Source organism: Panthera leo, chromosome A2 (assembly GCF_018350215.1).
Source record: "Panthera leo isolate Ple1 chromosome A2, P.leo_Ple1_pat1.1, whole genome shotgun sequence".
In the NCBI taxonomy this organism is placed as follows: Eukaryota; Metazoa; Chordata; class Mammalia; order Carnivora; family Felidae; genus Panthera; species Panthera leo.
Window position 1 is genome coordinate 54417718 of NC_056680.1, and position 11123 is coordinate 54428840.

An 11123-nucleotide genomic window follows, 5' to 3' on the forward strand; every position below is an offset into this window, starting at 1 on the left:
CAGACTTTTTCTGTAAAAAATCAGATGGTAAATGTTTTAAGCTTTGTGTGCTACAGGCGGTCTCTGTGACATTTCTTTTTCTTTTTTTAAAAATTTTTAATGTTTTTATTTTTGAAGGAGAGAGAGAGAGAGAGAGAGCGAGCATGAATGGGGGAGGAGCAGAGAGAGAGGGAGACACAGAATCTGAAGCAGGCTCCAGGCTCTGAGCTGCCAGCGCAGAGCCCGATGTGGGGTTGGAACACTCAAACTGTGAGATCATGACCTGAGCCAAAGTTGGAGGCTTAACCGACTGAGCCACCCAGGTGCCCCTCTTTGTCTTTTTTTAAACAACCTTTTAAAAACCATACTTAGCTCAAGGGCCATACAAAAGCAGGCTGGTCTTGGTTTGCAGGTCATGTTTGCCTGCGTCTGGTCTTTAAGACATCATCCATTCTCCCAAAGGGTCTAGCATCTAGCAGAGGATACAGACTTACAAACAAATAATTGCTTTATAAAGAGATAAGTACTATGAGAGACATTGTGTCAGACACTCAGGAGAGCTGACCCAATTGTGGTCAGCCCTGCTTGGAAGTGGAGCTTGTAAGAGAAGGTCTTAAAATATGAGTACCAGGCTGTCCTTCCCTTTGAGGTTAAAGTCACAAACCGTTCACTGTCATATAGAACAGGCTGTAACGTCATAATATGAGAGACACTGAGTGCTGGGGAGATCAAGAGCATGGATGTTCAGGTTTGGGAGGTGATGTTCGAGAAGAGCCTTTAAGATAATCAGGATTGCAAAGAGAGCAGGAGGGAACCTGGATAGAGTGAAGAGCAGGAGCAAAGCTGTGGAAAGGCCCTGGGGAAGGTTAGTAGATGAGCAAGTAGAATAGTTGGGGGAGTGTAGAAGACACATTTGAGAATTATGGGGACGGTGGCTACAAGGTTTGCTTGAACCAGAGGATCAGAACTCTGAGTCTCAGCTAGTTAAAAGTTGTTAAAGATGATCTCCTGGGCTTTGGGCCAATTCTGGGACATTTAGTGTGGTTTTGCAACCCTGGAGAGTTCTGCTAACTCTGCATGTGCTGTTGGCTACAGAGCATCTGGGCAACATGGGGCAGAAGCAGATGTTTCCTCTGTCCAGTTCTCACAGTCAGCAGGCACACATTACCTTGATACCTTCCCTTTCTCCCTGAGACTGACTTTGTGTCTTACCTGAGACTTCATAAGCTATGTTTTTGGGACACTATTCACCTTTCTTGTCTTGAGCTAATTAATCAACATTTACTGGGCAGCTTCTATGGGGTAGCCCTGTTGTATATATCAGGGTACAAGTATGAAAGGGCAATTCCTACCATCGTAGAGTCACAGATTCATAGAACAGCCCTGGGTATACATAGCACTGTCATACTGGGACAAAAGTAGAGAGTGCTCTAAGAGGGATGATATGGTAGGAACTGATAGGAAGGGCAGACTTTTTTTTTTTTTTTTTTTTTTTTTTTTTCTCAAGGAATATAGGGCTTCCTTTGTCTCAAGGAATATAGGGCTTCCTGAAGGATGTGCCATTCGAGCTGAGCTTTGGAAAGGGTAGGAGTCAGATGTTTGGAGGCGGGGAAGTCTGTCAGGACAGTCTAGGGATTGGATTGGTTGGAGGCAGAGCAAATGGAGGAGGGCAGTTAGGGTCAGGTTAGGAACGGGCCTCAGAGCCTCAAAGAGACCTTCCTAGATTGTGTGGCTCTTTCTTGGCTGGCAGTGAGAGTCTCTCCCACCACAGAGCCTGACCCCAGGACGGCAGAGGTCTGGTGCTTCTTGCCAATAGACACAGCCTGTATCAGCACCTGTGGCACTCCCCTCTATTGTGAGCACTAGGGTGATTGGAGTCTGCGGGCTCACTGCTGCCTGTCCTGTGTTGTGCTTTACAGATAAGCTTACCAGTGCCAGCAAGGATTCCCTGAGCACCCACACCAGCCCCAGCCAGTCACCCAACAGTGTCCATGGCTCCCGCCGGGGCAGTATCAGCAGCGTGAGCAGTGTAAGCTCTGTTCTGGATGAAAAGGATGACGACCGGATCCGCTGCTGTACACACTGCAAGGACACACTACTGAAGAGAGAGCAGCAGATTGATGAGAAGGAGCACACCCCCGACATTGTAAAGCTGTATGAGGTGACTCACTGTGTGCGGTCCTGGTCTGATGCAAGATGCAGATTTGGCTGTTAATTATGTACACGCTTGCACATTTTGGAGATGCTTTGGGAAGTTGTTCCTCTGAATCACTTTTAGTCTTTGCCGAAGGGCTATAGTGTGATTTCCTAGCTAGGGTCCTGGGTAATTCACAGAGTCATTGGGGGTGTGTTGCAACAACCTCGTTCCCTCTCCCTTCCTTGCCTACTTGAAAGCAGGAAGTTGGAGACTTTGGTGGCCCAGGGGCAAAAGGAGGAAGGATGGTTGCCGTGGGGTGTGGGCAGGATTTGGGGGTGAGGGCAGAAGCTGGAGCAGGTGGTAAACAGTGGGCCAGAGGAGTCCTGGGAAACTCACTTGGAAGCTTCAGGCTTTATGAGTTTGAGTGACTGCCCATGAGCATAGAGCTTCCCCTTTAAAAAACTTTTTTTTATGTTTATTTTTGAGAGAGAGACAGAGTGTGAGTGGGAGAGGGACAAAGAGACGGAGAGACACAGAATCCTGAAGCAAGCTTCAGGCTCTGAGCTGTCAGCACAGAACCCAGTGTGGGGCTCAAACCCATGAACTGCGAGATAGAGCTTCCCCTATTAAGTCCATTCAGTTGCCTCAGCTGTCGTTACCACCAGCAGTCCCAAAACACCATTGGTAGATGCTCACTTTGAGTGGAACGTAGTGTAATGAAAAATGGGATTTAGTGTCAGCCTGGAGGTGAGACTGCCTCAGCCTCCCAGTGGCCAGGGGGACCTGCAGGCCAAGGAGAAATTGCCAAGTGAAGGTTTCGCAGGGAGGTGATAGGAGATGGGAAGGAGATCAGCCTGGGCAGCAGAAGCAGCTCATGCACAACCCTGAGCAGAGGAAGAGTGTATAGGACTTCTCGACTTACAATGGGGTTACATCCTGATAAACCCAACCAAAGTTGAAAATAGCCTAAGTCAAAAATGCATTTAATACATCTCACCTACTGAACATCATAGTTTGGCCTGGCCTTAACCGTGCTGGGAACACTTATTAGCTTCCGGTTGGGCAAAATCCTCTAACAGAGACCTATCTGATAATGAAATGTTGAGTGTGTCCTATAACTGTTGAATACTGTACCTGGAAGTGAATAACAATGCTTGTAAGGGTATTGGGTGTTGACCCGCGTGATCGCATGACTGACCTGTAGCTGCTGCCTGCTGCCCAGCTTCGCGGAGGGAGCGTCAGACTGCATGCCACTAGCTCAGGAAGTGATCTAAATTCAAAGTCCCAAGTACAGTTTCTGCTGAATGCCTATCAATGCCTCACACCATTGTAGAGTTGAGAAATCATAAAGTCCAATAACCGTTGTAAGTTGGGGACTGTCTATATATTGTCTGATGATCACTGAATGGTCACTGTTAGCAGTTCTGCAGGTCATAATGGCTGTGTTTCTGGAGTCACCATGAAAATACTTAGACTTCTAGAAATGGTGTTAATGAAACCCTGTGCTGAGCTGCAGATGTAGCCATTATCCGTTCTGTGTATGGAGTTCGTGACCTGATAACTCATTTTTGTAAATAGCCACTGTGCTTTTCCTTCCTTCATCTTTGAAGTGAGCCCTGGCAATGCCTTTTGCTGGTATCTTTCATCACCTGGCAGAGAAAGAATGTAGCAACCAGTTCCTTCCGTCTGCCTTGGTAAACTCATTGGCTTGTGTCCTGGAAGGCCTTGCTCCCTGCAAAAACATCCGGTAAAAAGTTTTGTTGTCACTTTCCTTCCTGCAAGATTTACTGCTTCTAAAGGAGGTCTGTAAATCAGGAAATAGATAACAGTAAAAACAAACAAAAAGCACTCTGCATATTTCTATATTAGAAAACTGTACGTATTATTTTTTTTAGTAAAAAAAATTTTTTAAGTAGGCGCCATAGCCAATATGGGGCTTGAACTCACAACCCTGAGAATAGGAGTTGCATGCTCTTACTCTTACTGACTGAGCCAGCCAGGTGCCCTGAAAACTATAGACTTTAAATGCCTCTCTATTGATAACAGTGTAATTTTTCTGTACCTTGAAAGCACCACTCACTTCTTTTTTGTTCTTAGAAATTACGACTTTGCATGGAGAAAGTTGACCAAAAAGCTCCTGAATACATCAGGATGGCAGCATCATTAAAGTAAGCTATTCCTCTGTTTTTCTAATTCAGTGATGACTGTTTTCTTGCCTTTAGGGCAGCCCCTCGGTAGCTGAAAATGAAAATCTTAACTCTGGCTGTGCTTTTCTTCTGTGAGCAACTGTGGAGAATCTTTGTCATATCTATATAGTCCCATGTAGCCATGTTCAAGTGACTCCAGTCATTTTTCTTTTTAATTTTTTTTTAATGTTTATTTATTTTTGACAGAGACAGAGACAGAATGCGAGTGGGTTAGGGGCAGAGAGAGACGGAGACACAGAATCTGAAGCAGGCTCCAGGCTCTGAGCTGTCAGCACAGAGCCTGACGTGGGGCTCGAACTCACAAGCTGTGAGATCATGACCTGAGCTGAAGTCGGACACTCAACCGACTGAGCCACCCAGGTGCCCCGTGACCCCAGTCATTCTGATTGAGCAGGTTCATAGGCCCCACTGCTGAGTATAGCATCTGGAGGTGAGCAAGGACAGTATTCCTCATGCACCTGCCTAGCTAGATGCTACTTCAGGGTGGCATTGAGGTGTCAGGACTTAGAGCAAGCATTTCCTTTAGAGCAGGGATTGACACATTTTAGCTAATGGGCCAAATCCAACCTGTCATCTCTTTCTTTTTTTTTAAATTAAGATATAATTCAGACACCAAAAAATTCACCCTTTTAATGTGTACAGTTCAGTGGTCTTTAATATATTTACCAAGTTGTACAACCATCATCACTGTCTTAATTCTAAATCATTTTCATCAGTCCAAGAAACCTCATACCCATTAGTAGTCACTGCTCATTTCTCCTCTCCCTGGCAGGCACTAGTCTGCTTTCTGTCTATGGATTTGCCTATTTTGGACATTTCATATAAACGGAACCATAAATATATATGATCTTTCATGTCTGGCTTCTTTCACATAGTGTAATGTTTGCAAGGTTCACTCCTGTGATAGCACATGTTAGTGTTCCATCCCTTTTGTGTGAATGCATTTGTATGGATAGACCGCATTTTGTTTATCCATTAGTCCGTTGATGAGCATTTGGGTTTTTCCACTTCTGGCTGTGATGAGTAATGCTTCAGTGAATATTCGTGTATAAGTATAAGTCTTTTTGTGGACATATGATTTTATTTCTTTTGGGTATATACGTAGGTGTGGGGTTGCTGGGTCATATGGTAACTCTAGGTTTTAAACTTTTTGAGGAACTGCCAGACTGTTTTCTTAAAATGACTGCGCCACTTTATATTTCTGCCAGCAGTGTATGAGGTTTCAGTTTCTCCATATTCTTGCCAACGCTTGTTATTGCCACTTGTTTTTATAAGTAAAATTTTATTGCCACGTAGCCATGCCCATTTGTTTGATTATAACTACAAACTACAGCAGCAGAGTTGAACAGTTGTGACAGAGACTATCTGGCAAAGCTAAAAACGTTTATTATCTGGCCCTTTACAGAAGAAATATGCTGACATTTTCTTAGGAGCATTGCCTCTTCTGTAGGTTAGTGATATGTGAGCTGGAGTTTGAAGTGCTACCATTAGAATCGGATCCCCACAGTCTTTCCCCAACCTGCAGGGAAGAAAATTATGGCATCCCGTGCTTTCGATTTGAGAATTATCTGCCTTTGTTTTTATTTACCCACTTACTGTGGCAATATGTTATAGTGTCCCCACAAGCAAAGCTTGGCTTTTCCTTCATGATGTCAGTGACTACGTTCTAAGTCTGTCATGTGGGTCTCACATGAAAAGAAAATTAACCTTTTCATTTACAAGGTCCTTAAGGAATTTCTTGACTTATGAGTCTGTAAATGTCTGACTTACAAAATACGAATCGCTAAACCCAGTTGGTTTGTGGCAAAAAATATCCTTTCCCTTGCATGTCTCCCTGCCTCCGCTGTTGCTTCAGGGCTCTTCTTCCAGTCCCTGTTCCCTCCTCCAGTGTTTGCCAGCCCACAGGGAAGGAAAAGAGAGGTGGGAGGGAAACACAAAAGAAAGAAACCATTGCAGACCACCTCCATTTCCCCCAGTCCTAGCACCTGGATGTCTGTAGCCTCTGGCAGAAGACAGTGTCAGGGGAGGAAACCCTTGTTTCTCCAGCCCTCTCAGCCTCCACTGCGCCTTCTCTTCTATTTGCACCTTCTGTACCCCATTCTTCCTCTTTTCATTCCAAGAATGAAGAACGGCAGGAAAGGACACATTTTCGTTTCTACCTGCAGTTCACTGAGCAGTTTCGATCAGTGGAGCATATATCCTTCCTGTGAGTAGGTTGGGAGAAGCAGCTCAAGTCATTCTGGTATATAGCTCCCCTAAATGGAGACTCGTTGGCTTGGAGCACCTGTCTCATGCTCTCTTTCTCCCTGAAACTTACTGGAATGAACACCTTCCTCCCACCTGTGCCCATTGGTTTGAAATCATGACAGGATTATCTTCTTCCTGGATGCCAGCAGGGAGAGCTGTGTTCCTGGCGGTCTGAGCTGGCACTAAACTTTGTCTCATGATGTTGTTACCCATGGGGCTCCTGTCCCTGAGTCTGTTGTTTTTCTTGCTCTGTGCCTCAGACACGCTTGTGGGTTAATGGGCCTCCCCATCCAGCTGGGGAACTGCCATTGCTCAACGTGTTTCCAGACGTCTAACTCCTACTCCTTCTCCAAAGATTGGTTCTAAAGGGCTTTAGGTGAATTTTACTCCCTCATTCATTCGATGGATATTTATTGAACACTACCTACGTGCCAAGTGCTATTTTAGGTGCTGGGACTGTAGCGATGAACAGTGAAGACCGTGTCCACTGTTATAGAGCTTCATTATCATGGGAGCACAGGCCATAACCAAGTGAAAAAGTCATGAACAAGATAACTCCAGACGTGATAGGTGCTCTGTGGGAAACATGTTGGTTGGTGTGACTGAGACCTTGGGAGTGCTTTCAGATTTGGGCCAACCTTGTTATTTTCCACATGACTTGGAGATACCAAGACGAAGTGGATGCATTCTCAATTCTGGTCTGATGTTCTTTTTGCAAACTATGCAGTTTGAGATGATGAAACCACCTTATTGGATCCTCTAGTTACAGTGCACACCAAGATTTTTCCAGCTCAAACTTTCTCATAGATGATAAACTAGGTCAGCGCCGCAGTCCTTTCTGTTTATTTCACTTAAATTGCTGCTGCCTCAGAAAGGGGGTTGAATGGCCATTGCTGAGGCTGCATTAATAGCTGCAAGGTCTTCTGAAGCGTTTCTGTTTTCAGTGGACATGGATGAAGCTTGGCCATGTGCTAGTTCCTGAGGATATAAAAATGAAAAGCCATCATTATTGCACTTGGATTTTGGGCCTGATGGGGGTGACAGACTTGTAAATGAACAGTTCTAAGATCACATGATGACTGCTATTGTTCCTTGGAGTTAAGTGGAATTAAGCCACCTCTGGCCTTCTCTGAAGTCGCCTGCTCCACCCTGGGTACTGCTCCCTTCTTAATTTGGAGTCAAAGTGCTTTTCTCATGTAGGGAACAATTGTTCATGAGACCCAGGGGCATGGGGCAATTGATCTAATGCTGTGCTGGGTATTACTAGGTGTTGAACAGTGTCCCTGCGTAGTCTGAGTGAGAAAAGCCAGGTGCTTTTTCCTCTAATGTGGTGTAGCCAACTTATTTAGTAAACCACTTCGTATGTCTTACTAGGTATAATGAAATTGTTTAGGGAAAGTAGGCTAAAGTAGATTCATTTGCATTTATTTTGGTGACGAGTGTAAGAGCTAGTCCTTAGAGGCCTAGGCACAAATCTGTTCCTGTGGTATCTGCAGACTAAAAGAACAAAAACAGCTTCCACGTGATTAGCACTTATATTTAGAAGAGGAATGAGCCCTGCATTATAGACAGAAGTCTGAGATAATACCGCTTGGAGAGAATTACCTGTGTCTACCTTTGTAAGGCCTTAAACCTTTAGAGCCCTTTTACACAATGCTCTCCAGTAAGCGTGATGAAACTTGGATTAAACATTTCTGTGATTTCTTCTTAGTGCTGGGGAGACCACCTACAGTCTGGAACATGCCGGTGACCTTCGAATAGAAGTGCAGAAAGTGTATGAGCTCATAGATGCTTTAAGGTAAGGTGATGTTTGACTTGCTGCCTTGAGTGGAGGAGATACAGTTTCAATGAGGGGGGTGGGTGGCTGGCAGGCCTGAGCTCACCCGGAGTCCTGGGGAGTATGTGTGAGGAGCCAGCCGAGGGTAGGCGCCAGCTGTGGCTCTCAACACGTCTCAGTAACTTGGTTAAGGCTTCTAATGTTCCTTATTATTAAAGAAATAGGAACTGATTATTGACACCGTCTTTGTGCCAACCATTGGTTGTATCCACATCTCATGTATTGGACCAAAGTTACCCAGTGTGGTAAGGATTAATACGCTCATTTTGTAGGTGAGAAAATGCACCACAGCTGGCAAAGTGATGGAGCCAGGATAGGAAGCCAGATTCTTTCTGCTGGTCAACAGCTGCTTTTTAACCATGGACTTGCTGTTGGGGTTAAATCAGCCCTTTGAAGTGTAGAAAGTATAATGATTTAGAGGGAGAACTGAGATGAGGCAGCCTTGTCCATCTGTCTGTGCTGGACTGGCTATGTAATTTGCAGACCTAGTGCAAAATGACAATGCAAGTCCACAGTAGGGATTATTAGGAAGTTTAAGACTGTGACAGCAGAATATTAAACCAGGCCCTGGCTACTCCCTCGTGAAGTTGGCCCTACATGTGTGGCCAGTCCCTTAATGGGTTAGTGTTGGTTGTTTACCCTGTGCTGTATTGGGGGCCTTGGGTACAACCACAGGGTAAGAAACGGGCTTTGCCTTAAAGGACACTTCGTGAAGTCTTTAACCTGTTTCCTCCACGGATGGTTCTGGCATGAAAGCCTGGCAACTCAGAGATTGCTCCCTTGTCTCTGGGGCTAGCAGTGCTTGTTACATTGATATGTTTGTTCCATTTCAGTAAGAAGATCCTAACCTTGGGCTTGAACCAGGACCCTCCACCACATCCAAACACTTTGCGGCTGCAGAGGATGATCAGATACTCAGCTACGCTTTTTGTGCAGGTAAAGCCATCTTGGGGTGATAGGAATGTCTCACTTGCCTCCCCTGCTTTTCTGCCTCTCAGAAGGCAGACCGTGCCAAAGGCTTATTTCCTATTTGTACACTTATTATTTTTTAAAATTATAAATACAGTCATGTCACACTTAGAGAAAAATCTGGACTACAAAGAAGGGTAGAAACTTCTTAATTCTATGTCCCCAGGACCATGACACATCATTCTGGCATATTTTCCTTTTTTTTCATTTGTATTTGTTATATAAACACTTACGATTAGTACATATTTGCAAATTTATGTTTTCTCTTTTTAACACTGAATTTTGTATCGTAAACACTTTTTACTTAGTCTTTGTTTAAACAGCTGTCACTTGAATGGCTACAGAATATGACTTTGCATGCACCATCCTTTACTCACCTCCTTTCACCGGGTATCTGATAGATTCCCGTGTTTTGCTTGTATGAATACTGCCTGACAGACATACTTATACATGCCATTTCTTCCTCAGGATGAGCTCCTAAGGGACTCTTCCTGGGCCATTGCTTGGGAGGAGACAGCTGATTGTTCACAGACTGACTAACCCTGGGAGGTTAGAGCGGAATTGTTTCTGCCTCAGCACACCTCTTGGGAGAGCCACAGTGAACCACCTCTGGGGCTGCATGACAGGGTGATCTAGTAGAGCCCTGTTGGCTTAGTTTTCCAACACTGTATTGCAGAGAAGTGGGCCCTTTGTCCTTTTTTTTTTTTTTTTTTTAACGTTTATTTATTTTTGAAAGACAGAGACAGAGCGTGAGGAGGGGAGGGGCAGAGAGAGAGAGAGGGAGACACAGAATCCAAAGCAGGCTCCAGGCTCGGAGATGTCATCACAGAGCCCGACACGGGGCTGAAACTCACAAACCACAAGATCCTGACCTGAGCCGAAGTTGGACATTTAACTGACTGAGCCACCCAGGCGCCCAGGCCCCTTGTCCTTTTGATTAGTGGTGTATTCAGCAGTCATGCGGTGAGTGCCTACTGTGTACCAGGCAGTGTTCTAGGTGCTGGGTCTCCTGCCATGAAAAAAGACACCCCTGTTCTTGTAAAATTTACTTTCTAGATGGGGATAGACCAGAAGTAACTAAAATATATAGCTTAGAAGATAGTGAAAAGTGCTGTGGAGAAACATAGAGCAGGGAAGGGGTAGCGGGCGTGCATGGGGCTCAGATGGAGGTTACAAACAGACTTCATTAGGCTGATGTTCTTCCTAAAAGGATTAAAACATAAAATTGTCTGTGGCTTCCTACAGGAAAAGTTGCTTGGTTTGATGTCACTGCCAACCAGAGAACAGTTTGAGGAACTGAAAAAGAAAAGGAAGCAGGAAATGGAGAGGAAGAGGATCCTGGAGAGACAGGCAAGTGAATGCTGCTGGCAGCCTTTTGGGCACAGGGTCTGCCCCAGGCTTCCAAGGGGTCCTCTGTGAGGTCGTGGTAAGCCAGAACTTCTCATGCTCTCCGGTTTGCATCTCTCTTCTGTTCTTTTCCAGCCTCTCCTCTGTAGACACCAGAATAGTTGTTTTTCTCCCCAGGTCAGTCCTATATTTCTTCAGAGATTCTGCTGATTTTCTCCCATCCAGAATACCATGGAGGCTGCCACTTCTCCCTGTAGCACAGATTTCAGGGGACCCAGACCTCAGGGAGCTCCTTGTAGAACGCTTTGGAAGATGCAACATTAAACAGAATAATGTGTACATTTAATAATGGGTGAGATTCTAGTGTAGACGAGTGATACTAGACCTCACAGGTTTAAGA

At 45.0% G+C, this 11123-nt stretch overlaps 1 protein-coding gene across 7 annotated transcripts in view; it reads left to right on the forward strand.

Moving 5' to 3' along the window:
* RBSN (rabenosyn, RAB effector) overlaps window positions 1–11123 on the forward strand; it is a 29838-nt gene that overhangs the window by 11512 nt on the left and 7203 nt on the right. For all 7 annotated transcript variants that reach the window (XR_006195503.1, XM_042911364.1, XM_042911352.1 and 4 more), the window contains 5 exons: window positions 1899–2140; window positions 4214–4284; window positions 8282–8368; window positions 9241–9343; window positions 10622–10726. Coding sequence is in view for 6 of the 7 variants with exons in the window: in XM_042911364.1 (XP_042767298.1) it covers window positions 1899–2140; window positions 4214–4284; window positions 8282–8368; window positions 9241–9343; window positions 10622–10726 (608 nt within the window). In the remaining variant the exon portion in view is untranslated. The remainder of the gene's footprint in view (window positions 1–1898; window positions 2141–4213; window positions 4285–8281; window positions 8369–9240; window positions 9344–10621; window positions 10727–11123) is intronic.